The 22,051-nt window shown below is 45.8% G+C and overlaps 1 protein-coding gene across 2 annotated transcripts in view; it reads left to right on the top strand.

Annotated features, from left to right (window-relative positions):
* Nucleotides 1–7,317, top strand: part of LRRC8C (leucine rich repeat containing 8 VRAC subunit C) — a 34,158-nt gene extending 26,841 nt beyond the window's left edge. For both annotated transcript variants that reach the window (XM_057402726.1, XM_057402727.1), the window contains exons 2-3: nt 2,696–2,837; nt 4,883–7,317. In XM_057402726.1, coding sequence (XP_057258709.1) covers nt 2,700–2,837; nt 4,883–7,153 — 2,409 coding nt within the window. In that variant the 5' untranslated portion in view covers nt 2,696–2,699 and the 3' untranslated portion in view covers nt 7,154–7,317. The remainder of the gene's footprint in view (nt 1–2,695; nt 2,838–4,882) is intronic.
* Nucleotides 7,318–22,051: the final 14,734 nt, after the last annotated feature.

The raw sequence follows: 22,051 nt of genomic DNA, 5'->3' as shown, positions 1-22,051 counted from the left end.
AGCTATGCCACTTCTTCACATCCAACCTTCTTTTAAAGCTGCTTGTGAATGTCTTTTTCCCTGCGGTTAAAAAATGACTGCCTATCATTTGACGTTGTTGGTTTATTTATTGTGTGCAGTACTATTGCTGTCATTCAGTAGCATTTATCTTCTTTTTCTAACAAGAAATCAAGTCGCAGGCAGGTTCTGATCGCTGGTGTTGGACTGCAGACCTTCCACCCTCAGGGATGAGTTTTCTAGCATGGCTCAGAGAGGCTTTCTGTATGCAGGTCTCTCCCTCCTTGGCCCATTTACCATGGTAACAGAATGTGCACTCTACTAATGAGGAGTCACACTATGCAAACAGCAGCCTCTAAAGGGAACAAGGGATCAGAGCGGCATGCATTTGTGGTGCCAGAAACTATCTGCCTTCATCTGTATTCCCCACTTATCATTTAGAAGGAATAAAGCAAATATATAATACAACAATGAGCCCTAAAAATACAGAGTGAAACTTATCAAATGCAACAATGAAATTCATTTTTGGTCCTGAAAGCTGTCCCTGCACAGTAATTTGCAGGGTATTTTCCAGTTCCATCTGCTGTCCCTGTTTCAGTACTGCTGGCTTCCATAACGCCATGGCTCCTGTCCACAGAGTTGCTTAGACATCTAACCAGCAAGGATTTGGTCTCCACATGTTTCGGTGCATGAGAGCACTCAAGAGCCTTCACTGTAGGAAACAAGATGTTTTGTTTTACCTGATGCTCAAAGTGTCTGTATTTAAAAAGAACCTTGCCAAGTAAAACCTCTATAGGATGTGGCATCAGAATACAAAAAGCACTCCTAAGCCATTTCAAAAGGGAGGAAGTGGGGGAGAAAATACTGTGATTTTAAAGCTATCTATTGGTATGTATTCTTGGGTGTACTGATGGCATTTCAGTCAGCTAACTAGCCAAAAAACCTGAGCCAGCAGTGGTATATGTGTTATAAAGCTCTGCGCAGGACTGTTGCATGGCAACTGGTTAGCTGACATGTGTGTAAGCATATTCCTTTAAGATTTTTTTCTATGTGTTTCGATGCTTGATAGAAAAATTACTTTTTAAAGCTTACCAACAGCTATTGCCAGTCATTTTATGTGGAAATCAAAAAAAGGAGGGTAATTCCTTACCAATGGCCGTGAAATATGTGAGGGTATAGACAAGAGATCAGTACGTGATGTTCTTCATCTCAGGTGTCACTAGGAGCTGCCACCACTCCAGTGATTCAGGCCTGTTGGCATGGATGCTGCTGAGCCTCCATCCTGACTGTGTGAGTTCAGGCTTTGCATCACCATCGTTTTCACTGATGGGCTATTAATTTGCAAGTGCTGCAAAGGACAGCCTGCCTTCCTCCTGGGGATTGCCAGCCATGGATTGCATCTGACAGTGTAGCGTGCATCCTGGGGACAGCTTTTAGAAGTACAGGAGGCTGAGAGAGATTCTTCTGCCTGGCCAAGTACTGCTTAAAGCAACCTGTGATAGGGCTGCAAGAGGACAGGGGAGCAGGGAACAAGGGCTAAAATGATTTTATGCTACTCACTCAGAAAGCTGCAAAGCCCCAGCCTAGCTCCTGGCCCATGTTCATTTAGAGATGTTACCTTCTGCCTTTGGGGGCTGCAGTACCTCCTGAGGATCAGCTGCACAAGCAAGCCTGGCGAAGGTGTCAAAGTGAGCATCTTTCCACACGAGTATGGCCAGTGTGGTGGGAATCAGTTACAGATTCTTGGCATGGCGGTATGCTTGCCATGAATGGCAACAATTAGGGCCTGAGTGCTTCCTTACCAGATCCCCAGCTCTGCATGGACTGAATCTCTCAAGTCACTGGGCAACGTATCAGCAAGGGTGTGCTTATCACTGAGCCTGGATGGCACCAACCCCATGCTAACGGGTCCCAGTGCGCAGCTGAATCAGGATTGTATGTTACTGTGATACAAAGGGATTGTGGTGGGCATTTATGGTGTTAGTTAAAGGACAAGTTTTGTAAGTTGCCCTTGGGAGTATCTTTGTTGCATTCCCCGTGTGAATTTATCTTTCCATTGTAACTTACTGGGGAATTTCAGTACTGGTTTGGTCTCAGGGATTGAGTTTCATGATCTGCTGTAGGCTTTTAAAGCAGTTACTTTGCCTGTACATGCTCATGTGCTAGGTGATGTTTCAGAGGATGTGATGATGTAAGCCTAGGCATCTGAGGTGAAGATAAAAGCCCTTGATCTGACTGTAGTTTTGGTTAGCTAAGGCACTTTCGCAACTTGCACTCAAACCATAGTAGATTTAAAACTGCAGGGAGTAAGCACACAAATATTCCAAAGCATCCCTGAAACCACTATGAATAAAGTGAAAGTGAATGAAACATGATAGCTAGCTCAGGACAAGCATTCTAGCCAGACCTTTGAGATCAAGGCTAATATGTATAAAGATGAATGTCTCTATCTACAGAATGGGCTGATTTTGCCTACCTGCATTTATGGGGCCCCAGTCCTTCCTCACAGGAGCTGCAGGGCGCAGTATGATCACTCCTCTCCTGAGGCAGGATATTAGAGGAATGCTTGGGTGGTAGCTGGGAACTTTTCTGCCACATCCTAGTTGTTCCATTTCCAGAGCAGCTTCTTTCAAACCTCACAGAAGAACTTGCTCACACGGGCTGCAGGAGGCTAAACCCTGGCCTTGCTCTTTTGCAGGACGATGATTCCCGTGACCGAGTTTCGCCAGTTCTCAGAGCAACAGCCAGCATTCAGGGTGCTGAAGCCTTGGTGGGATGTATTCACAGACTATCTCTCCGTTGCCATGCTCATGATCGGTGTGTTTGGGTGCACGCTACAGGTAAATCCATCAGGACTGATGCAAGGCGGGTGTTCTTGGGGTGAGGCTGAAAGAACACCACAAATGAGTAAGGAAGGAGGGTGTCACAGCTTGGTTTATCTCTTGGGCTCACTGTGAACAAAGCAGGGATTTGCTGGTCCCAGGATTAAAGCTGTTTAGGTAGCAACATCAAATAACATAGACCAGACTTCTAGCAGCTATAAATCAGCAGAGCTGCAATAGAGTTGATGGAGTGGTGCCAGCTGAGATAAGAGCTGATGGCTTGGCTTGTGCCTGGATGCCTGTTTGCACCACCATTTGGCATAACAAACCAGATGATCAGTTGAGGTTCTTATTTGCTGCCATTTTTCTACTGAGAAGTTTGTAATTTTGTAATTTCTGTTTTCATCTGGCAAATGTTACTGTTCCTCCAGTTGTTATGCTTCAAAGGGTTCTGAAATTAATGTACTTATTTTATTAACACCACTAATATTATGCCTCCTCCATTACAAAACAACCCTGAGGATGCTTACATGTAAATTACTGACATTACTGACAATCACTGTTAGTTACATTTTGCTGAAGAGCCAAAAGCTGAAAAGAAATGAAACTTCTGTTTGGGATGGACTCCACAAAAATAGAAAGTTGTAGTACTAGTACAAGCAGGAATCTCGTGTTCCTTGGCATGACTTAGAAATGGAGCTAAAGGGAAACAGTGGCAGGGGAATTTGCTCGCTTACATGGCCCAAGATTTTCTCATACTACATCCCAAATTTCATGAGAAATCAGCAAAAATCATACTTTTGCCTGTGTTCTCCATTTCAGGTATTTTCAATTGAAAAGATATGCTGTCCGTGTTTAAAAATCTCTTTACAGAGAAATTAATTTTGCATTAGTAGCTAAGTGTTTTCTTAAGCAAACAAAGTAGAACACTTGTTATTTTTAAGTTCACCTGCTTAGTTGGGTGAAGCGTGGGGGAAAGTAATGTGTAGAAGCACCACAAATAATAGGTGATTTTGTTTTTTCAATTCCAGCTTAGGAATTAAAAGCCAGTGCGGACCATCAAGGAGGATCTGATTTTGGCAGCTCTTGCTGCATACCCTGTATTTAATGCCTTCAACAACCATGATGTAAAAGAATACATTTACACTACACACATGTCGTTTGGGCTAATGCCAGTTAGTCATTCAGGGCAAAAAACAGAGCTCCTTGGTTTATCACATGGGTTAGCATTTTAAATTCAGACCTATAGGGAGCCTCGCACTGAACTCAAACTGTTATCACAAGTTAAGCCAAAGGTGATTGGTTCCTAAAGGCTCTCTGACCACAGTTTGTCAACATGGATGGCCAGCCCAAATTAAGAAAGTTGCTTTTTTTTTGCCTTATAGACAAATCAAGGACAGGACAGAGCTACTTTCCCCTTCCCCCCCCCGCAGGTGTGTGGCACAAGGACTGTATGTATGAGAAACTGAACATAAATGACATCCATGCACACAAATGCTGTCAATTCTCTATATCCCTATCTGTCTTTATTAAACCTGAAGATTAATAATGTCCCAGCATGATATGCCCCATTAGCTCCTTGTCAGCTTTTTCCTGTGTTGATAAGACATCACAGTGTGAGCATACAGCCACATGAATGTGGTTATGCAGCTTTCAAGCCTAAGCTATCTCTGAACATCATGTAGCCAGGGTGAACACACCTGGCAAGAGCAGTCTGTCTCTGGGGAGAGCAATGCAGGAGATCCCTGGTCTTTTCAGGGAGCATTACCCACACTCTTCCCTTTTCTGGATTATCTCAGTGCCCTTTTATTCAAATTATGGAAAGCTAACGATGGATGAAATAGGGTGACCTAGTTCTTGGCATATAGAACAAGTGCCTTGTTGGGAATAATAATAGTAATAATAATAACAGCGACAGTAATAATAGCAGAGCCTTTGTGGCCAAATGCCAGGTTGTAGAACAGACTGCCTGGCAGCTGGAGGAACTCCAAGGACAGCTACCCATTGGTACTGCCACCATTGTCTGTACATCAGTTTAAAAGATGCCTTTTTGTGTGTTTCAGGTCATGCAAGACAAGATAATATGCCTTCCAAAGCGCATCCAGCCTTGCCAGAACCAATCTAATAGTTCAAATGTGTTTAACACAATCCCGGATACAACCCCTCTTCCTCCACCCAAGCCATCCACCCCTCCAGCTACAGTTGAAATGAAAGGACTGAAGACTGATTTGGACCTTCAGCAATACAGCTTTATAAATCAGGTGTGCTATGAACGTGCCCTGCACTGGTATGCCAAGTACTTCCCTTACCTTGTCCTTATACACACACTGGTCTTCATGCTGTGTAGTAACTTTTGGTTCAAATTCCCTGGATCGAGCTCCAAGATTGAGCACTTCATTTCAATACTTGGGAAATGTTTTGATTCTCCCTGGACAACAAGAGCCTTATCCGAAGTGTCAGGGGAAGACTCTGAAGATAAAGATAACAGGAAGAACAACGTAAACAAGTCTAATACTATCCAGCCAAGCACTGAAGGCACTTTGGTCAAGACACAGTCTTTAAAATCAATCCCTGAGAAGTTAGTTGTAGATAAAGGAACACATGGGGCATTAGATAAGAAAGAAGGGGAACAGGCCAAAGCACTGTTTGAAAAGGTGAAGAAGTTTCGCCTGCACGTGGAGGAGGGTGACATACTCTATGTCATGTATGTTCGCCAGACTGTACTTAAGGTAATTAAATTCCTCATTATCATTGCTTACAACACAGCATTAGTCTCGGAGGTGAATTTTACAGTAGTCTGTAATGTTGATATTGAAGACATGACCGGATATAAGAACTTCTGCTGCAATCACACGATGGCACATCTGTTCTCTAAGCTTTCTTACTGCTACCTGTGCTTTGTAAGCATCTACGGCCTCACATGCCTTTACACACTGTACTGGTTGTTCTACCGATCACTGAAAGAGTATTCTTTTGAATATGTTCGGCAAGAGACAGGAATTGATGATATCCCAGATGTCAAGAATGACTTTGCTTTTATGCTTCATATGATTGATCAGTATGATCCTCTCTATTCCAAGAGGTTTGCTGTCTTCCTGTCTGAGGTCAGTGAAAATAAGCTGAAACAGCTGAACCTAAACAACGAGTGGACTGCAGATAAGCTGCGGCAGAGGCTACAGACGAACTCCCATAGCCATTTGGAGCTACAGCTTTTCATGCTCTCTGGACTGCCCGACACAGTCTTTGAGATTACTGAGCTGCAGTCATTGAAACTTGAAATCATCAATAATGTCATGATACCAGCAACCATTGCACAATTGGACAACCTCCAGGAGCTCTCGCTGCACCAGTGCTCTGTGAAGATCCACAGTGCCGCCTTAGCTTTTCTGAAGGAGAATCTCAAGATCTTAAGTGTCAAGTTTGATGACATCAGAGAACTTCCACACTGGATGTATGGCCTCAGAAACTTGGAAGAGCTCTATTTAATTGGCTCCCTAAGCCACGACATTTCCAAGAACATTACACTGGAGTCTTTTCGGGAGCTTAAAAGCCTTAAAGTTCTTTACATAAAAAGTAACTTATCCAAAATCCCACAGTCTGCAGTCGATGTTTCAAGTCACCTGCAAAAACTATGCATCCATAACGATGGCACTAAGTTAGTGATGCTCAACAACCTGAAGAAGATGGTCAACCTGACACAGCTGGAATTGGTTCATTGTGATTTAGAGCGCATACCTCATGCAGTCTTCAGCCTTCTCAGTCTTCAGGAATTGGACCTAAAGGAAAACAACCTCAAATCCATTGAAGAAATAGTAAGTTTCCAACACCTGCGAAAACTGACAATCCTAAAGCTGTGGTACAACAGCATAACGTACATCCCAGAGCATATAAAGAAACTCACCAGTCTTGAGCGGCTTTCCTTCAGCCATAACAAAATAGAGGTTCTTCCGTCCCACCTATTCCTATGCAACAAAATCAGATACTTGGATTTATCTTACAATGACATTCGCTTTATCCCACCTGAAATAGGAGTTCTGCAAAGTTTACAGTACTTTTCCATTACCTGCAACAAAGTGGAGAGCGTGCCAGATGAACTGTACTTCTGCAAAAAACTGAAGACTCTGAAAATTGGGAAAAATAACTTGTCGGTCCTTTCTCCTAAAATCGGGAATTTGGTGTTCCTCTCCTACTTGGATATTAAAGGCAATCACTTTGAAATCCTTCCACCTGAACTCGGGGAATGCAGAGCTCTGAAACGAACTGGTTTCACTGTAGAGGACACCTTGTTTGAGACGTTGCCTTCTGATGTCAGGGAACAAATGAAAGCTGAATGACTAACTTCTGCTGCGTTACATACCGAAATAACGCTTCTACCAAATAATATGCATTTAGTTTGTCATTATTATTTTTTCTTCTTTTTTCCAAACAAGTCCTTTCTGTACAAATTTGGAGCAAGGAGTACATATATTTTTAAATAAAATTTCCTTGTATTTTTTCACTGTTTTAAGATATTTTTTAAGTTGGTTTTGCCCTGAGAACAAGGGTGGCTGTAACTTAATTTTTACTGGTAAAAGTAAATGGTTTTATCTGCTGATATTTTGGGTTTTTTCCTTTGCCTAGCCCCCACAAGGGAACTGTATTTAGAACGTATGCTTTGGGTTGTGTAAATGATTATATTGTCTTCCTGGTTGTTGTTAATCCCTTAGGACATGGTCTTAGGGTGGTGCTGTAGGTGTTGAATGCCTTGTTTCCTCTTTTCTTCAGTGGCAGTAGAAGGCGTTCAGCATCTTACAAGATCAAATCTGGGTTGACTGTTCTTCTTTACTTATGACAAATGGCTTTCTCAGATGGTCAAAGCAAGCTGAAATGGTTCTTTATGCATCTGACCGGCTCTGAGGGAGCATGCAGCACTCCTCCAGGGCCTTTGGGCAAGTGCAGTCTAGCTGTCTGTTCACACAGCACGCCGAGCAGGAGGCATTGACTGCGGGTTCCTCTTCTCAGGAAAAGTAAGGTCACAATTCACAGAGGAGTCCGGGCTAAAGTGACTCACGTTTGAAGATGTTCCAAGCAGTGCAAAGGGATGTGTCTGCCCATTTCCTGCCAACTTGAGTGGAGGGGGTGCGATGAACTCACTGTGCTGGAAATGTCAATCCCATGAGGTGAAACATTCTCTTGAAAACCCCCATCCTCCCCTAAGCACCCTGTCCTGCAAGGGAGAAAGTGTCCTCTGCCCCACTCAGTTCACTTCTCTTTGGGGATGCTTGGCACCTTGCAGGAATGGGATCCAGAAAAAGTGCAATCATGTTTAGTTTGTAAAGCTTCTGACAAGGAAATAGGATCTAATATGCTCCTGCATGGAGCTTGGGTATCACATAACCGAGCTCAGCACAGGGACATTTGCAGATTTGCAAAAATGAGATTAAACAAATACATTAACTTCTCAAAAGTCTCATCCTACCAGATCTTCACCACCATCCTGCCAGAGGACAGTGATGAAGGCTATGTTTGCATCTCCCAGATGGTAATTACATTGGAAATCATACAGTTGGAAGTCTGCTTTTTAAAATGATGTAATAATCTGTAATAATTATGTATCAGGTTGGGAACTTTATCCTCTGAAGCCACGTTCAGTGGTTTATTTAATTCAGCCATTTGCTCTCTTTCAGGCACGCTTGGCAGGTATATGGTAACTCATGTGCTGCTCACAAGCTGATTTAAGCTAATAACAAGTAACCATTGATAGTAAAACATTTTGCTGGAAAGAGATCTCCTCATTGTATCCAACAACACATCTTTTTGAGTTAGATGCAGGCACTGGATAAATGCTTTGCAGGAATATCTAGGAATCATAGAACAGTTAGGGCTGGAAAGGACCTTAAGATCCTCTAGTTCCAGCCCCCAGTACTTCTTTCTCTCAGAGGCAGTGCTGTTCATAACTTGCAGGCATTGATTGTTTAAAGCTATGTAAGATAACTGGGTGATGACTGTCAGGTTGGTTGCTCTTCAGTGTTTTCTAACTGTCCTTGTGTGTCTTGAGCTACAGTTGAACTGAGTTCTTGAGCTTGCTACAGAAGCATACTGTTGTTTTAAGAGTCTGACTTATAAAGGTGGGGAGACAAACTGAATGGGAATTTCCTCACTAATCCAGGGTGTGCTATGCTATCTGGTATGTGGGCTTGCCACAGGACCAAGCCAGGCTGATTTTTTGTGCTTGGCTACATTCTGGAGAAGATCCACGTGATTAATCAGAAATGGGTCAGGCAGGAAGGAATCAAAGCGAGCTTTTTAAAAGGGGTTTGATTTAGTTCTCTTACAGACCTAAAACTGCTGTAGCTGTTGCGAGAGCTACTCTTATGTATGGAATGCACTTATTGGAACAGCTTGTCAGTATGTGTATTCCAAATGTATTTCACTTTGATGTAATGTGAGGGAGAGAAATGTTTCATTGCTCATATTAACCTAATGATGTAAACCAAAGTGCTGTTGTCCCTGATGAATGTAAACTGTTTAAAATGTCCAAGTAATCCGTGGAGCTGTATAGTTCTCTGATTTACCTTTGAAATATGGGATTACATTTAAAGGTTTTTTAAAGAAATCTTTCTATTCCTAGATGTAGCATTTCAAATCCCTAATTTATTTTGTGTCTAATGTGGTTTCATGTGTAGTTTGTGGTCTGTTTTCTGAATGGAAGTTATGCACACTGCAGAACTAAAGGTTGGAGACTTGTTTTATGCCATTTTTGTAGATACACCGCTTAGGGGATGTGGGGGGTTCTGGTTGTTACTGATTATACTCATGCCAGTGCAACCTCTCCTGTGGACACCGTTACATGAGTATGAAGTGCCTTGTGCTGGCATATCTTTATTCATGTTGATAGGAATAAACTATACCGGTCTAAGCACTTTCACACGAATAACTATCTCCACGGGTTTTGTCTACTGAGACAGCTTTGTTGATCTAACAGCTCACTGCCACCAAAAAGGGGCAGTTTCTTCCTCCTCCCATTCTCCCTATTCCTGCCAATATGTTTCGGTTGCTTCTCTTGTACCTTTACTGGTCTGGTGCTGGTCTGATCCCTCCACAGGACAAATCAACCTCTGAATCCAGCAGAAAACTAAGCTAGTTTAAGAAAGGGGCTCATTTTCTGCTTGATCAGCTCTCCCAAGGATCGGATGGACACGAGGGTGGGAGAAGCAAGGGAACAGGACTCTGCAGCCAGGGTCTGGCCAAGGAGAAGGTGAGACAAGTCACTTTTGAGGTGCTGAGCTGCTAGGTTAGCCCATCGTCTTACCGAGCCATGTGCTTGGAGAGCTGTGCTGCTTTATCTAGTGCAGGGTTGGGCAGCATGGCTTTTGTGGGCAGACAGCTCTCAGGCTTGCAGTGAATGATAAACTATCACATTGCTGTTAATTGCTTCAACTTAATGAAACCAACTCAGGTAGCTGCACTGCTGACTTTTCTACACTTCTTCCTGCCTGGTCTGTGGGGTGTATTTCCCAAACCCATGCTGCAGTATTTTAGAGGTGTGTCAGCTCAGAGATTGTTTCCTAGCTCTGTATGACATCCAGGAAAATATGTACAAGTGCCATATTTACTCAGTGATTCATGTACTGCTCATATGTGTATTCACAGGCAACGCATACTAGACTTCTCTGTGACCTATAGTATTTGACTTAGAATGGATGGGCATTTTGTGGATAATACTTTAGGCATGTTTTATATAAAAACAAGGAGTTTATATAACTACATACATTAAGCAGGTGCCTAACAAGTACAATTCAAGGATCTAAGCAAGGCATTTTACATTATTGCTCAACAATAACACAAATCTTCCTTGGTAATGGAAGCAGAGACGACAAAGAGTGCATCAAAAATAAGAGGACAACCTTAATAGTCCGTTAAGCCTGAAAAGCAAATCCTCTTTGTGATCAGAACCTGGAGACAGGCATCTTTGTCAGAGTTAGGATGGGTATTTGTGCATCCAGCCAGCCCAACAACTAATGCGAATTCAGATTGGAAAGCGCCTGTTCCAAGTCTCATGTCACATTGCTGGCACTTCCAACAATTCATGTGCTGAAATGGTGATGAATCCTGTAAGAATGCCAAGGAAAACCTTTGGAATTTGACCAAATGCACAAACTCCTTAATACTGTAGCAAGACTCTTGATCTGATAGACCTGTGTAGTGTTACAATATACTGCAATATACTACACTGAGAAGAAACGGAAATAAAATGCTCTTTTGTAATAACGAACATTGTCAGGCTGCACTGTGATTATTTGTTTGGGAAACGTTTTGTTTCTGGGTTGCCTACGGATCAGATGTAACCATCTTTTGGGTTTGATCCCTTGGGAGGGAAGTCAAGAAAATATGCTTGGAACAACATCATGAGACTCGATGGGATTTGTAGCTGCATAGTCTTGCTTCCTGTGCTCCAGCAGCCAGTGAAGAAGCTGTCCCAGTGGGAGCAGCTCCCCTGCTCTGGTTCCTGCGCTGTGCCAGGGGTTGTGGGGGATGCCTTAGCCCACACTAAGGGAATTGATGCTGTTAGCCCTTGCATCTGATGTAGCCCCCTATAAATCTGACCGAAGGCAATGGGCTTGTGCTGCCTGCATTTGGCGCAGGAAATGTTCCTCGTTTCTCCATATCTTTAAGTTGGAAGCAATAATGTGTTTCAGGTTGGGGTTTTTATACCAAGACAATGCTTGGTTGTCCTGATCTATCCTGATAAGATGGAGCAGTGCTCCTCTGTCACTGTGGTCCCAAGGAGAGGAGGGGAGCAATAAGGACAGCAGCTTTGCCTCTTGATGAGCCCTGACAGGGAGCTGGCACCAGGGACACGCTGCTCCTGGGGCTTGGCAGGCTTTGCAGAGGAGCAGAGGGAGCTGTGCTGACAGCGCCTGCTCTTAGCCTCCAGGCTGCTCCCTGCAAAGATGCAGAGGACTGGGAAAGCTGGGCCACCCCTCGCTGCCCTGCTCCTTCCCACCGGCCCCACAGGAGATACCGTGGGGATGGAGGCACAGGCAACACTGCTGCAGGAATCCCTGGGGCAATGAGATCACAGAGCTGGAGCAGATGTGTCCTGTTTATGGAGTGGATTGAATGCCAGAGAGGGATTCTTTGTCGGGGACTGCAGCGATATGACAAGGAGTGATGGGTTCAAACTGAAAGAGGGGAAGTTCAGGTTAGATCTAAGGCAGAAGCTCTTCCCTGTGAGGGTGCTGAGGCGCTGGAATGGGTTCCCCAAGGAAGTGGTAAATGCTCCATCCCTGACAGTGTTCAAGGCCAGGTTGGACAGAGCCTTGGGCGGCATGGTTTAGTGTGATGGGAAGACAACTGCACATCTGTCCTCCTTTGGAAGGAGGCCATGAATCTCTGAAGATTCAGATGAAGAAGTAGCAGTTTCTGTTTCTCTTTCATGCCAAGGGTCCAGGTCTTCCCCACTACTGCCTCCATCCCTGTGAGCCATGTGGGAGCAATGGCCCATAGGCAAAGGCCTTGTGCTGGCAGAGAAGCTGTTTTTATCACTGTCTTGATATGAAATAGGCTGTGTTGTGACTGGGCTGTGGCTGATGGCTTTGGCTCAGGCAGGTAAATGTGGGCTGTCTGTCCGTGAACAGGCTGAAATGGGGCTGGCTGACGCAGCAGAGCTTCCTCCGTGTGTCCCAGGCTGAGGAAGGACTGAGTGTGCCAGAGGCTGTGCTTCCAATGAGAAAACAAATACAAGCAGTGCAACCACCGTGGCCAGCGGTGGCTTTTGGCCAGGGCCAGATTCCCAGCTCTGGCAAGGTGTGGGATCCCAGGGCGTGGAGTAAAACACCTGCATTGCAGGCAAGCTCAAACCATCCTGCCATGAAGTATGATTTTATCAGCCCAACCTTTCCTCTGCTGCCAACCTTATGAAGTTGCACCTAAACTTAGGGGTCTGGGTGGCACATCCAACAGCATCCTTGATGTGGCAAGGTGGCAGTGGCATTGGGAATGGTAATGGCAAGATTCCTTCAAACCCAATGTCAACAGGCCAAACAGGACAAGGGTGGCCATGTCCCTTTGCAGTGTGGCAGTTGGCTTATGCTAAAGGTGAACCCTAAGCTACTTCAGACAGCTGGAACCAGACAGAGGAGGCAAGGGAATGTAGGGCTGCCACATGCGCTGAGCTGACTTAGGGCTGGCTTATCTGCTGTGCTTTCACATTGCTGGAGTAAGAGAGCTACTGAGCTGTCTGTCAAAGGTATTTTGTCACATAAATTTTATGGACTGTGGTAAATAAGTGTTGATATTTTGCTGAATTAAAATGGAATTTCAGTGTCTTTTGCCAGCAGGGTCATGTGGAGACTGCCTGCAGCTCTATTTATTTAGTAACGTATCTTGGCAAAGCATCCTGTTTCTTTGCTGTAAGCAGAGAGAAGAGAGTACTTTAAGAAGCACAGGGCTTCAGTACAAGATTTCCCTTAAGAGCAAGTGGTTGGCTACAGCCAGAAGCTAAATGAGATTCTTACAAGTCCAGAACAGGGCAAAGCAGTCCCCTTTGTGAAGAGTAACTTAGGAAGCTGATGTGCGAGGAGCAAATGCAGGCAGCATCAGTGCTTGTTGGACCTGCAACCTCATTTACTGCTGTTTGTCCTCTCCTGATGCTCCACAGTGCAGGGTGCACGGTGAGGCTGGCAGGTTCATGTGCAGGGGAAGTTCAGGTTGGATACAAGGCAGAAATTCTTCCCTGTGAGGGTGCTGAGGTGCTGGCACAGGGTGCCCAGAGAAGCTGTGGCTGCCCCATCCCTGGCAGTGTTCAAGGCCAGGCTGGACACAGGGGCTTGGAGCAACCTGCTCTAGTGGAAGATGTCCCTGCCCATGGCAGGGGTTGGAACCGGATGATCTGAAGGTCGTTTCCAACCCAAACCATTCCATGATTCTATGAAGCCAAGGAACCAGGCATTTGCTTATCAGGAGCATGAACTGGTTGAATAGAAAAGTAACTTTCTGAGCTGGTGGGAAAGCTCTGCATAGGCTGTCTCTTACTCCATGGAAGTGCAACCAAGGAGTCCTGCCAGCTCAAGGCTGGCTCCTCCTGCTCCTGGGAGTAAGGCATGGCCACCCTGACAAGCTGAGGGAGGAACTGCTGAGCACACACTCTGCGTTTGTGTGCAATTGCTCCTGCAGAAACTGTGAGCATTGGAGACCTGCTTCCAAACTGCTGACTGCACCCCATGGCAGGAAACAGCCCCATCAGCATCCCAGCACCTTGGGCACCACTGGTCCAGCTCTGCCATTCCTAACTCCAGAGCTGCGGGACCCCTTCATTAGCACCATAACTCACTGCCTCCACTGCTGCAGTCCTGCCAGGAGCTGGTCCTGTCTGTCTCAGTCCTTGGCCCAGGATGTTTTAGGCAGGGACTAGAGGATGGGGGCAATTGCTGACTGAACTAATGAGTAAGCTCCAGGGGTGGGATGGTCACTGGTACAATGAAGTCCCTCAGTCTTGGGTGGTGCAGGCTGCTTCCTCCTCCTTCACCTCCTTTTTGTGTCCTTTGCCTGAAGGTGAACAGTAACAATGATGTTAAACCAGAACAGATGTAATGCTCCATCCCAAGCAGCCAAAGAGTGGTGAGAAGATCCCTACACAAACAACTTACAGTCGGATGCTGCCATCCCTGGCTGTTTGATCCCAGCATGATGCTTGGTCCCAGCAGTGGAGTACAGCCCTCCATGCAGTACGGACCAGCTGAACACTTGTAGCCAGGGTTTTGTTACGGGCTGGAACACTATCCAAACAAAAGTGAGCAATGTCCCCCCAAGTCAGTCATTAATAACGTGTGTGTGGATGCTTTTCCTTGACAACCGCATAGCCGAGGTTAGCCTGGTCCAAATCCCATTTAAACAGCTTCCCAAGAAGGTTTTGGAAAGTGACTGGAAACCGCACTGAGATCCATCCATTGCAGCTGTAACTTCATCCAGTACTTGTTTAGAAGTCATGTCCGAGAGATCTGCCTAATGGATGAGCATGTTTTCCGTACACATTGCCTGCCTTGACACTTTCCCATTGGAGATCACTCAGCTGCTGGGGATCTGTGATAATGATGACTTAGAAACAAGGAATTCAGACAGAGCACAAACAAAGGGCCCCAGGCTGCCTCCACCCCAAGCACACTTCCATTCTTCACACCTCTCTCTCTACAGCATGGAAGGCTTGTAATGCTCCTTAAGTCCATGTTTACAGTTGCTTCAGGCCACTGAGGGCATCCTGCATTAAACCATATTATTGCATAAGAGATGTTTCCAATTTTAGGAGCCTTTGAAGTGAATTCCACGGATGCTGTGCTGCTACTGGTCCTGCAACTCTCCCGCTGGGTTTTGATCCCATCTTTATGTGTGCCTTGGATGCTTTGGTTGCCTTCCAACCAGCAAGACTAATTCCCTGGGGGTTAGTAACATGGTATCCCCCCGTACTTTGTTTTCAGGTCTGTGATGTATTGCTTGCCATGGGCGCACAGATAACTCAATTGACGCCAGATTTATTACGCCATATCCATCCCCGCTTTGGCATGGGGAAGCATTTAAAGGAGTTTGTCAAGCTGATATGAACCACTCCGAGATCAGGTGAAATCCACTGCTGGAGTAGCCTGTTCTAGCTCTGTCCCCCACCAGAGGTCCCTGAAATCCCTCTCTCAACTCCATGTGCAGTAATGCAGACAGCAGTGTTAGTAAGGGGGTCTTTCCACTTCCTGTGTGGAACAGATCCTGATCTGACCCAGGTGATTGATAGTTGTGTGTACACCAGACAGTAACTAATCTGAAATGCTGCCGTAGGAAATGTAGTTCCATCCCTGGTGTAAAGATCACCAAGGCACCTTCTCTACTCTTTATACATTAACAGCAGCACAGACGCATCCACACTCAGTGATGGGAGATAGGCTCCCCTGGCTCCCCAGGCTGAGCAGGGCATTGAGTGGGTTCCAAGGCAGCGGGGACGCGTGGTTTCTGGTTGTCCCTGGCTACGTCCACTGGGGAGGGCTACAGGGACCCACTGCAAACACTGGTGCTAAGAGACAGCATGTAAGAGGAAGGGGCTTTCCTGCTGTTCTCTGTTTCTGCTCTTTCTTCAGCATTAAAAGCTGATAGGTTTCTAGGGGAAGCTCTTATCCTTGCTACTGCTCCTCTTAAATCCTTCTCTTTCCCCCCATCCATTTGCTTTGAGAGAGTTCTTCATTCTCTTGCTTGTTTCTCAAAGCCTCTCCCTTTCCTCGTCCCCCTGTCATTGAGGGGAAAAAAGTATAATTCCCCAAGCCGCAAACAGCAGCAACGACCTGAATAAATAACCCAGACATACAGGAAAAGCTGGGCTATTTTTGAACTTCCTCCCTCCCTCCAGCTTTATTTCTGGCTCCTTCAATGGCCACTGTCTTCTGCCACCCACCTCCGGGCCTGGGCACATCCAGAGGCACATCTGGAGGGGTTAGGGTCAGGGTCAGGGTTAGGGTCAGGGTTAGGGTGGCAGGGGTACCAGGGGCACCTTCGTGTCTCTGCCTCCTCCAGTGGTCAAGCTGCTTCCCACAGGGAGTAGGGAAAGCAAGATTATTGCTGCTGTTGCAAGGCAAAGGCCAGGGAAACCTCATGTGAGCAGAGTACATGAGCAGTAGCCCAAAGGAAAGCCTCATACAAGCAGAGTACGTCAGCAGATCAGAGCACCCAAAAACGATGCCATAAAAACAGCCCTATATCACATCACACACACACACACACACACACACACACACACACACACACACAGTATGCTAGAGACTGGAAGGGAATCACCTTAATGGGTGTGCTGATAAGAGTGATCAACTCAGCTCAGATGAGAAAGAGCTGTATTTCCCTCAGTGTTTGCCTGCAGGGGTCTTTTTCCTGCTTTCGGGTTCTTTTTCCTGCAAAACCAGTTCTTTAGGCAGGATTATCGTGGCTCACCCAGTGAATGCCTCTCTCTGATTTGCTTCCGGCAGCTCTTCCGTGTTTGGATCCTCTGTTAATAAACAGTTGCTTCCTTTTACCTCCCTGTGGGACTATGAGAGAGCCTGCAGGCAAAGGGGATTGACAGCATCATCTTCTCTCCGCCACTGAGCTGGAAAGAAAAGCCTCCTGCAATGCCTATGGGACACATTGGCTTGGGTGATGCTGGGGATAACACAGGGATGAAAGGATGCACAGAGGAACCATGGATTCAGGTGGCAGCCAGAGGAGGGCTTGGCCATGGGGACCAAGAGATGCTGGAGACATCTCATGCAAGCCTCCCCATTGGTGCACAGAGAGGAAGACAACTCTGTCAGCTGCCAGAAGTGAGTCACACAGAAGGAAGAAGGGGGATCTAAATAGCAGACTACAAATCAGGACCAAAGGGTTGTGCCTTCCTCCTCCTTTATTACTCAGGAAGAGCATCAGAACTGAAAGGCAGCTTGTTTTTGGTTTTTCTTTGTGAAACGACTTGCAAGTAACTGGAGGGCTCCAAGTGCCTGATCTATTTGTAATACAGCCAGTGCGAGGTTTCATTTGCTTGTTTTCCTAACACTTAATAAAACTGAAGTAATAAAACCACTTATGTCAAAAAATGCATGTTTTCACTTCTTCAGCAGGCCTTTAACTGCAGGCCCTGCTCACCCTGGGGACCGGCAAGGGAGGGTTGAAAACACACAAACCCAACCTCTGTGAACAAATCTATTGCGCCTCTTTTCCTGCCATTAAACCACAGTTGAGGGTACCCAAGAAGTCCAAGCCATGATGGTGGCCTGGCAGTGCAAGGCACAAAGGGCAGGCCCTTGGGCTGCAGGCAGCAGGTCAGCAGTGGGGTGGCTGCCACCACTTTGCTGTCCTTCATCAGCCCTGGGTCCTGCTTTGGGCTGCACAAAGGGCCCTGTGCCCACCTGAGCACTTGGTGCAGTGTACTCCTTAAGGAGCACCTGGGGTAAAGACATGCATTTATTTATGTTTACAGGTATTTTATAGAATTATGGAGTGGTTTGGGTTGGAAAGGATCTTAAGACCATCCAGTTCCAACCCCCTGTCATGGGCAGGGACACCTCACACTAAACCATGTCACCCAAGGCTCTGTCCAACCTGGACTTGTAATGTATATTGAAAACGTATATTGAAATGTAGTATTTGAAATGCATGCAGGACTTTGAGCCTTAGAAGCAAGAAAGAGGATGAGAAGGACTCGAAGAGCCGTATGCTTCTACCACACATGTGAGTAGTGCACACATTCTCATTCCCATATACTCCACAAAAGGAACAACGAACTTTGCACTAAAGGTGTTGGGGGCTGTGGTGTTGCTTACTCTGCACTAGAACAAGCTGTAGGACCAGCTGTGCTGGTACAGGTTCAATCAGAAAGCCAAAGAGGCAGGTGTAGGTCATTGGCCTCGGATCAGTGCTGTGCTCAAATGGCTTCACTGCATGTAGGTACTAAGTTCTCTGCCCTGCAGGGCATAGTGCAGTCCATACAGATGGGATCCTTGGTGTTTGGAGAATGGTTTTGTGAAGGGAGCTGTGCTCTCAGGCTGAGTTTTGGGTCTCCATCCTTCCTCTTCTGGATTCTGCATCCCTGCTGCTGGACACTCTCTTTCCCATCTATGGATCTCACCTCCTGTTCCCAGGCTCCTTCCCATACCCTTACATTGCTCTCTTGCACTGCTCTCTCTAGCCTGAGTCCCTGCCACTGGCTGCCTTGGGTATAAGGGCTTTGACCTCCATTTGAGTTTCTATAGGGAGCTAGAGCAGAAAATGGAGGGCACAGTTGTAAGGTTGTGGTGTTGTTGATGGAGAGAGTTAATGTCTCCTGGGCACAGCATGCTGTGTGTGTGTGTGTGCTGCAGTGCTGAGGTTAATGAAGGTGCATATATCAGCTTGAGCAGCTTCAAAGATGGGCATGGAGTCTGGCTGGGGGTGAAGGGAAACTCTGTGTGTGTGTGTGTGTCTGTTCTTTCTTGCTGTTGATGTGTACTGCTCCCTTAGGATGGTCTTTGCTGCTGGTCTTCCTTGAGCCATTGGTCCCTGCACACCTCAATGCTTTCCTTCTAATGCCTTCCTCAGGCTGCACAACAGTGGGGAAGCTCAGAGAAATGCTGATGCCCTGAGGGCAGGGGGTTTTCAAAGCCCCTGTGTAAGCAATTGATGATCAAATCCCAGCAAGCTGTTTGTCCATGTCCTGGCTTCTCTCATTCACCTGACATTTACTCACACCCTCCTTTGGTGTTGCAGTGGCTGAAAGAGGCATCTGGTCTGTGTCAGCTTTTATCTGCCCTTTTCCTTCCTACTGTGTCTCATTACGTTTGTTCACTAATTCGATTCGGATCTGAAAGGAAATACATGAGAAATACATCAGCAGCTGCAGGAACTCCATGGAGAAGAAATCTATTTACTAATGCAGTTAGTGGCAATGCAAAACCTAAACATGACTGCGAATTTCTTGGGCACATGTAAGTCTGGAAACAGAGAGAAGATCCAAGGAAATGGGTATCTGACTGTTGAGTGGCATTTCCCTTTCTCTTCTTGAGGCTGTAGGTAGGCTCATAGCAGGAAGACACAACCCTTGCAATAGTAATGCAATGGCAAAGCTCACCAGACTTACTCAAGGTGGTTTGGCAGCTGCCACCAGGGCCCGTGTGTGGTGCCACCAGTGTCCCCAACCCATGGGAGCACCTGGGCTGCACCCCAGGCGCTTGTGCTCCATCTGCCTACACTGTGAGGAGCTTGCCATGGGTATCCTCTGCTTGGGTCCTGTGGGACAGCTAAGTCCCAATAATTACACACTTTGTGCAGCCTTGCTACAGATATAGATCCCAAAGAGCACTCTGCCTAATTGCAGATCTGGGTGGGTGATGTAAGGATTAAAACCATCACTTTTCTTCTTGTATTCCTTTCCCTTCTATTCTCTTACGTTCTCCTTCTGTTACATTCTCTCCTCCTATATTCTCCTATGTACTCTTAGAGTCTCTTTTCTTCTCTTATATTCCCTTCCCTTCTCTTACATTCTCTCCTCTTCTCTTATATTCTCTCTTCTTCTAAGGATCTAAGACAAGAGAATATAAGAGATCTGAGAGAATCAATACCAGCCCCCTTTTCCTTGCTTGGGTGTTGCAGCAATAGGGGTCCCTGTGGGCCATGGCAGCCCCCTTTTTCTTGGTGGGGTGCTGTGGAGGGGCAGGCACTTTGGGGGTCTTCCTATGAGGTAAAAGGGAGTGAGCAGTTTGCTGTATCGACTGCAAGAAATAATGGATTGAAACTAAATGACTTGGAAGGTCCCTTCCACCCCAAGCTGTTCAATTACTTACACTGCAGTTGGAAATGCTCTGTCTGGAGATTAAAATAGTTACTGCTAATGCTGAAGATAACTGAAGCTAAAATACCCTTTGCTGTGAGGTGTTACTGGAACAGGCTAGACAGAGTTCTACTAGTTAGGACATGGGAATACGTGAGCTTTCATTAGTTGGTCTCTTCCTGCCTTTTTTTTTGCAAACCTGTGCTTTGACATGCTAATTGAGGCAAATTAGAGATCATGTGACAGAAACACCTGTGCTAGCATTGAAGGGGGCAGAGAAGAGCCAAACTGACTGCAAACTCTGAGTACAAATCAGTGCAGTCCCAGGGTGGCAAAAACTCTCACCTTAGCGTGAGTCCTCCTTCTTTTCTGCAAGTGGCCAGGACCCCTTTCACCAGGTGGTATCACCAACAGGTTGAGCCACTGGACTCAGGCAGGCAGGTTACTCCCTTCCTAATTGAGCCCAGGTTTGTTCCCTGATCTCAGCAGTGGCTACAGCTGGTTTAAAGTCAGGAGTTCTCCCATAAATCATTGCACACTATAAAGAGAACCCCAGCAACAGAAAGCTTCAACATAAGGGGGTTGGAGGAGAAAACAGAACAAAGGATCTGAAAATGATGTTGTTTTCTTAAGATGCATTTTTGCTATCTGTGGTCTGTAGGCAAGAGTAAGCTTCCCTGAAGCAGTCACAGTATCACAGTATGTTAGAGATTGGAAGGGACCTCGAAAGATCATCTACTCCAATGCCCCTGCCGGAGCAGGAACACCTAGATAATGTTACACAGGAATGCATCCAGTCCTCTCTGGGTTATTGCCTGAAAGTTGAGGTAAGGGAGTTTGTACCTTATTTGATGTTGAATCAGGGCCTGACTAAAGAGTATTCTGAATTTCACTGCTAATTCTGATGTTACAAAATACCCATTACCCTGGAGCTTTGTTTAGCACAAGAAGATGATCATTGTATGTGATGTTGTATGATTTGGCTAAACAATGTCTGAATGTTTCAAACTACATTATTCTTCTGCCAAAATCACGAGTGCTGTATAAAGGAAAGGGTAGAGATCTCATCCAACTGCAGTTGATGTAGGTGAGAAGCCTAGAGCTTACTGCTGATTGTTCTTCCAGTTGTACACAGTTTATTATATCTAACATGGAAAATAATCTAGTAAACCTGTACAAGCACAATACGTGCTTAACAGTAAAAGAAATGATGTATTTTTACTGTTAAAGAGGATCACTTACGGCAAACACTGTGAGATTCTGCTCTCTCATACTGAAATTTAATGATGAGAGCTTGCCCCAGTGTGCTCATTTGTGCATTGCAAATAAATTAACAATGGCCAGAGCATTATTTCTAAGCATTACTTGAAGAGCATTACTTTAAGTGTTGTCCCTTCATCTGGTCTTTCTAGCGTTTGAGCAGCATCTTCACTGCACCTTCAGACCTAGGCCACATGAGGGAGTGTTGAGAGGCACAAGAGCTCCTAGGCAAATGTGAGTGGGAGCCAGGTTTAGAGCTGGGGTGAGTGTTTGTGCAGAGAAAGCTGCAGCAGCAGAGGCTGAATTGGTGCTGGCAGCGTGTGAATCCACACATTACGCCAGCTTACTGCAGTGGCTTCGGCTGAGGAGAGCAGCCAGGGTAAAATACTACCTTCACAGTCTTTATCTCCAATGCTCCTGGTATCTCAGCCTATATAGCCCATAGATGGACAATAACAGGAAAGTACAGGTTTTGAGAAGCTCTTCTCGAGGTACAGCAGTTTGCCAGGCCATTCCAAAACTACTTGAGTGTGTTTTTTCCTGTGTGCAGGATGTTTCTTATCACAAATCAAAGCTTTTCCAGAAGTCAAACACATTGGTTTCCCTCTCTTCCCCCAGGAAAGGGGAAATGTCTGGCCAGTTGCAGTGATAGTGCATGAAGAGGTGTTGCCCTGAAACAGGATGA

The sequence above is a fragment of the Pezoporus wallicus genome, unplaced genomic scaffold, assembly GCF_028554395.1.
Source record: "Pezoporus wallicus isolate ANWC-B61680 ecotype Strahan unplaced genomic scaffold, APGP_CSIRO_Pwel_v1 contig_8333, whole genome shotgun sequence".
NCBI classification, from domain to species: Eukaryota; Metazoa; Chordata; class Aves; order Psittaciformes; family Psittacidae; genus Pezoporus; species Pezoporus wallicus.
Note: the sequence above shows the minus strand (reverse complement) of the source record. Positions and strands in the feature narration are given on the sequence as shown.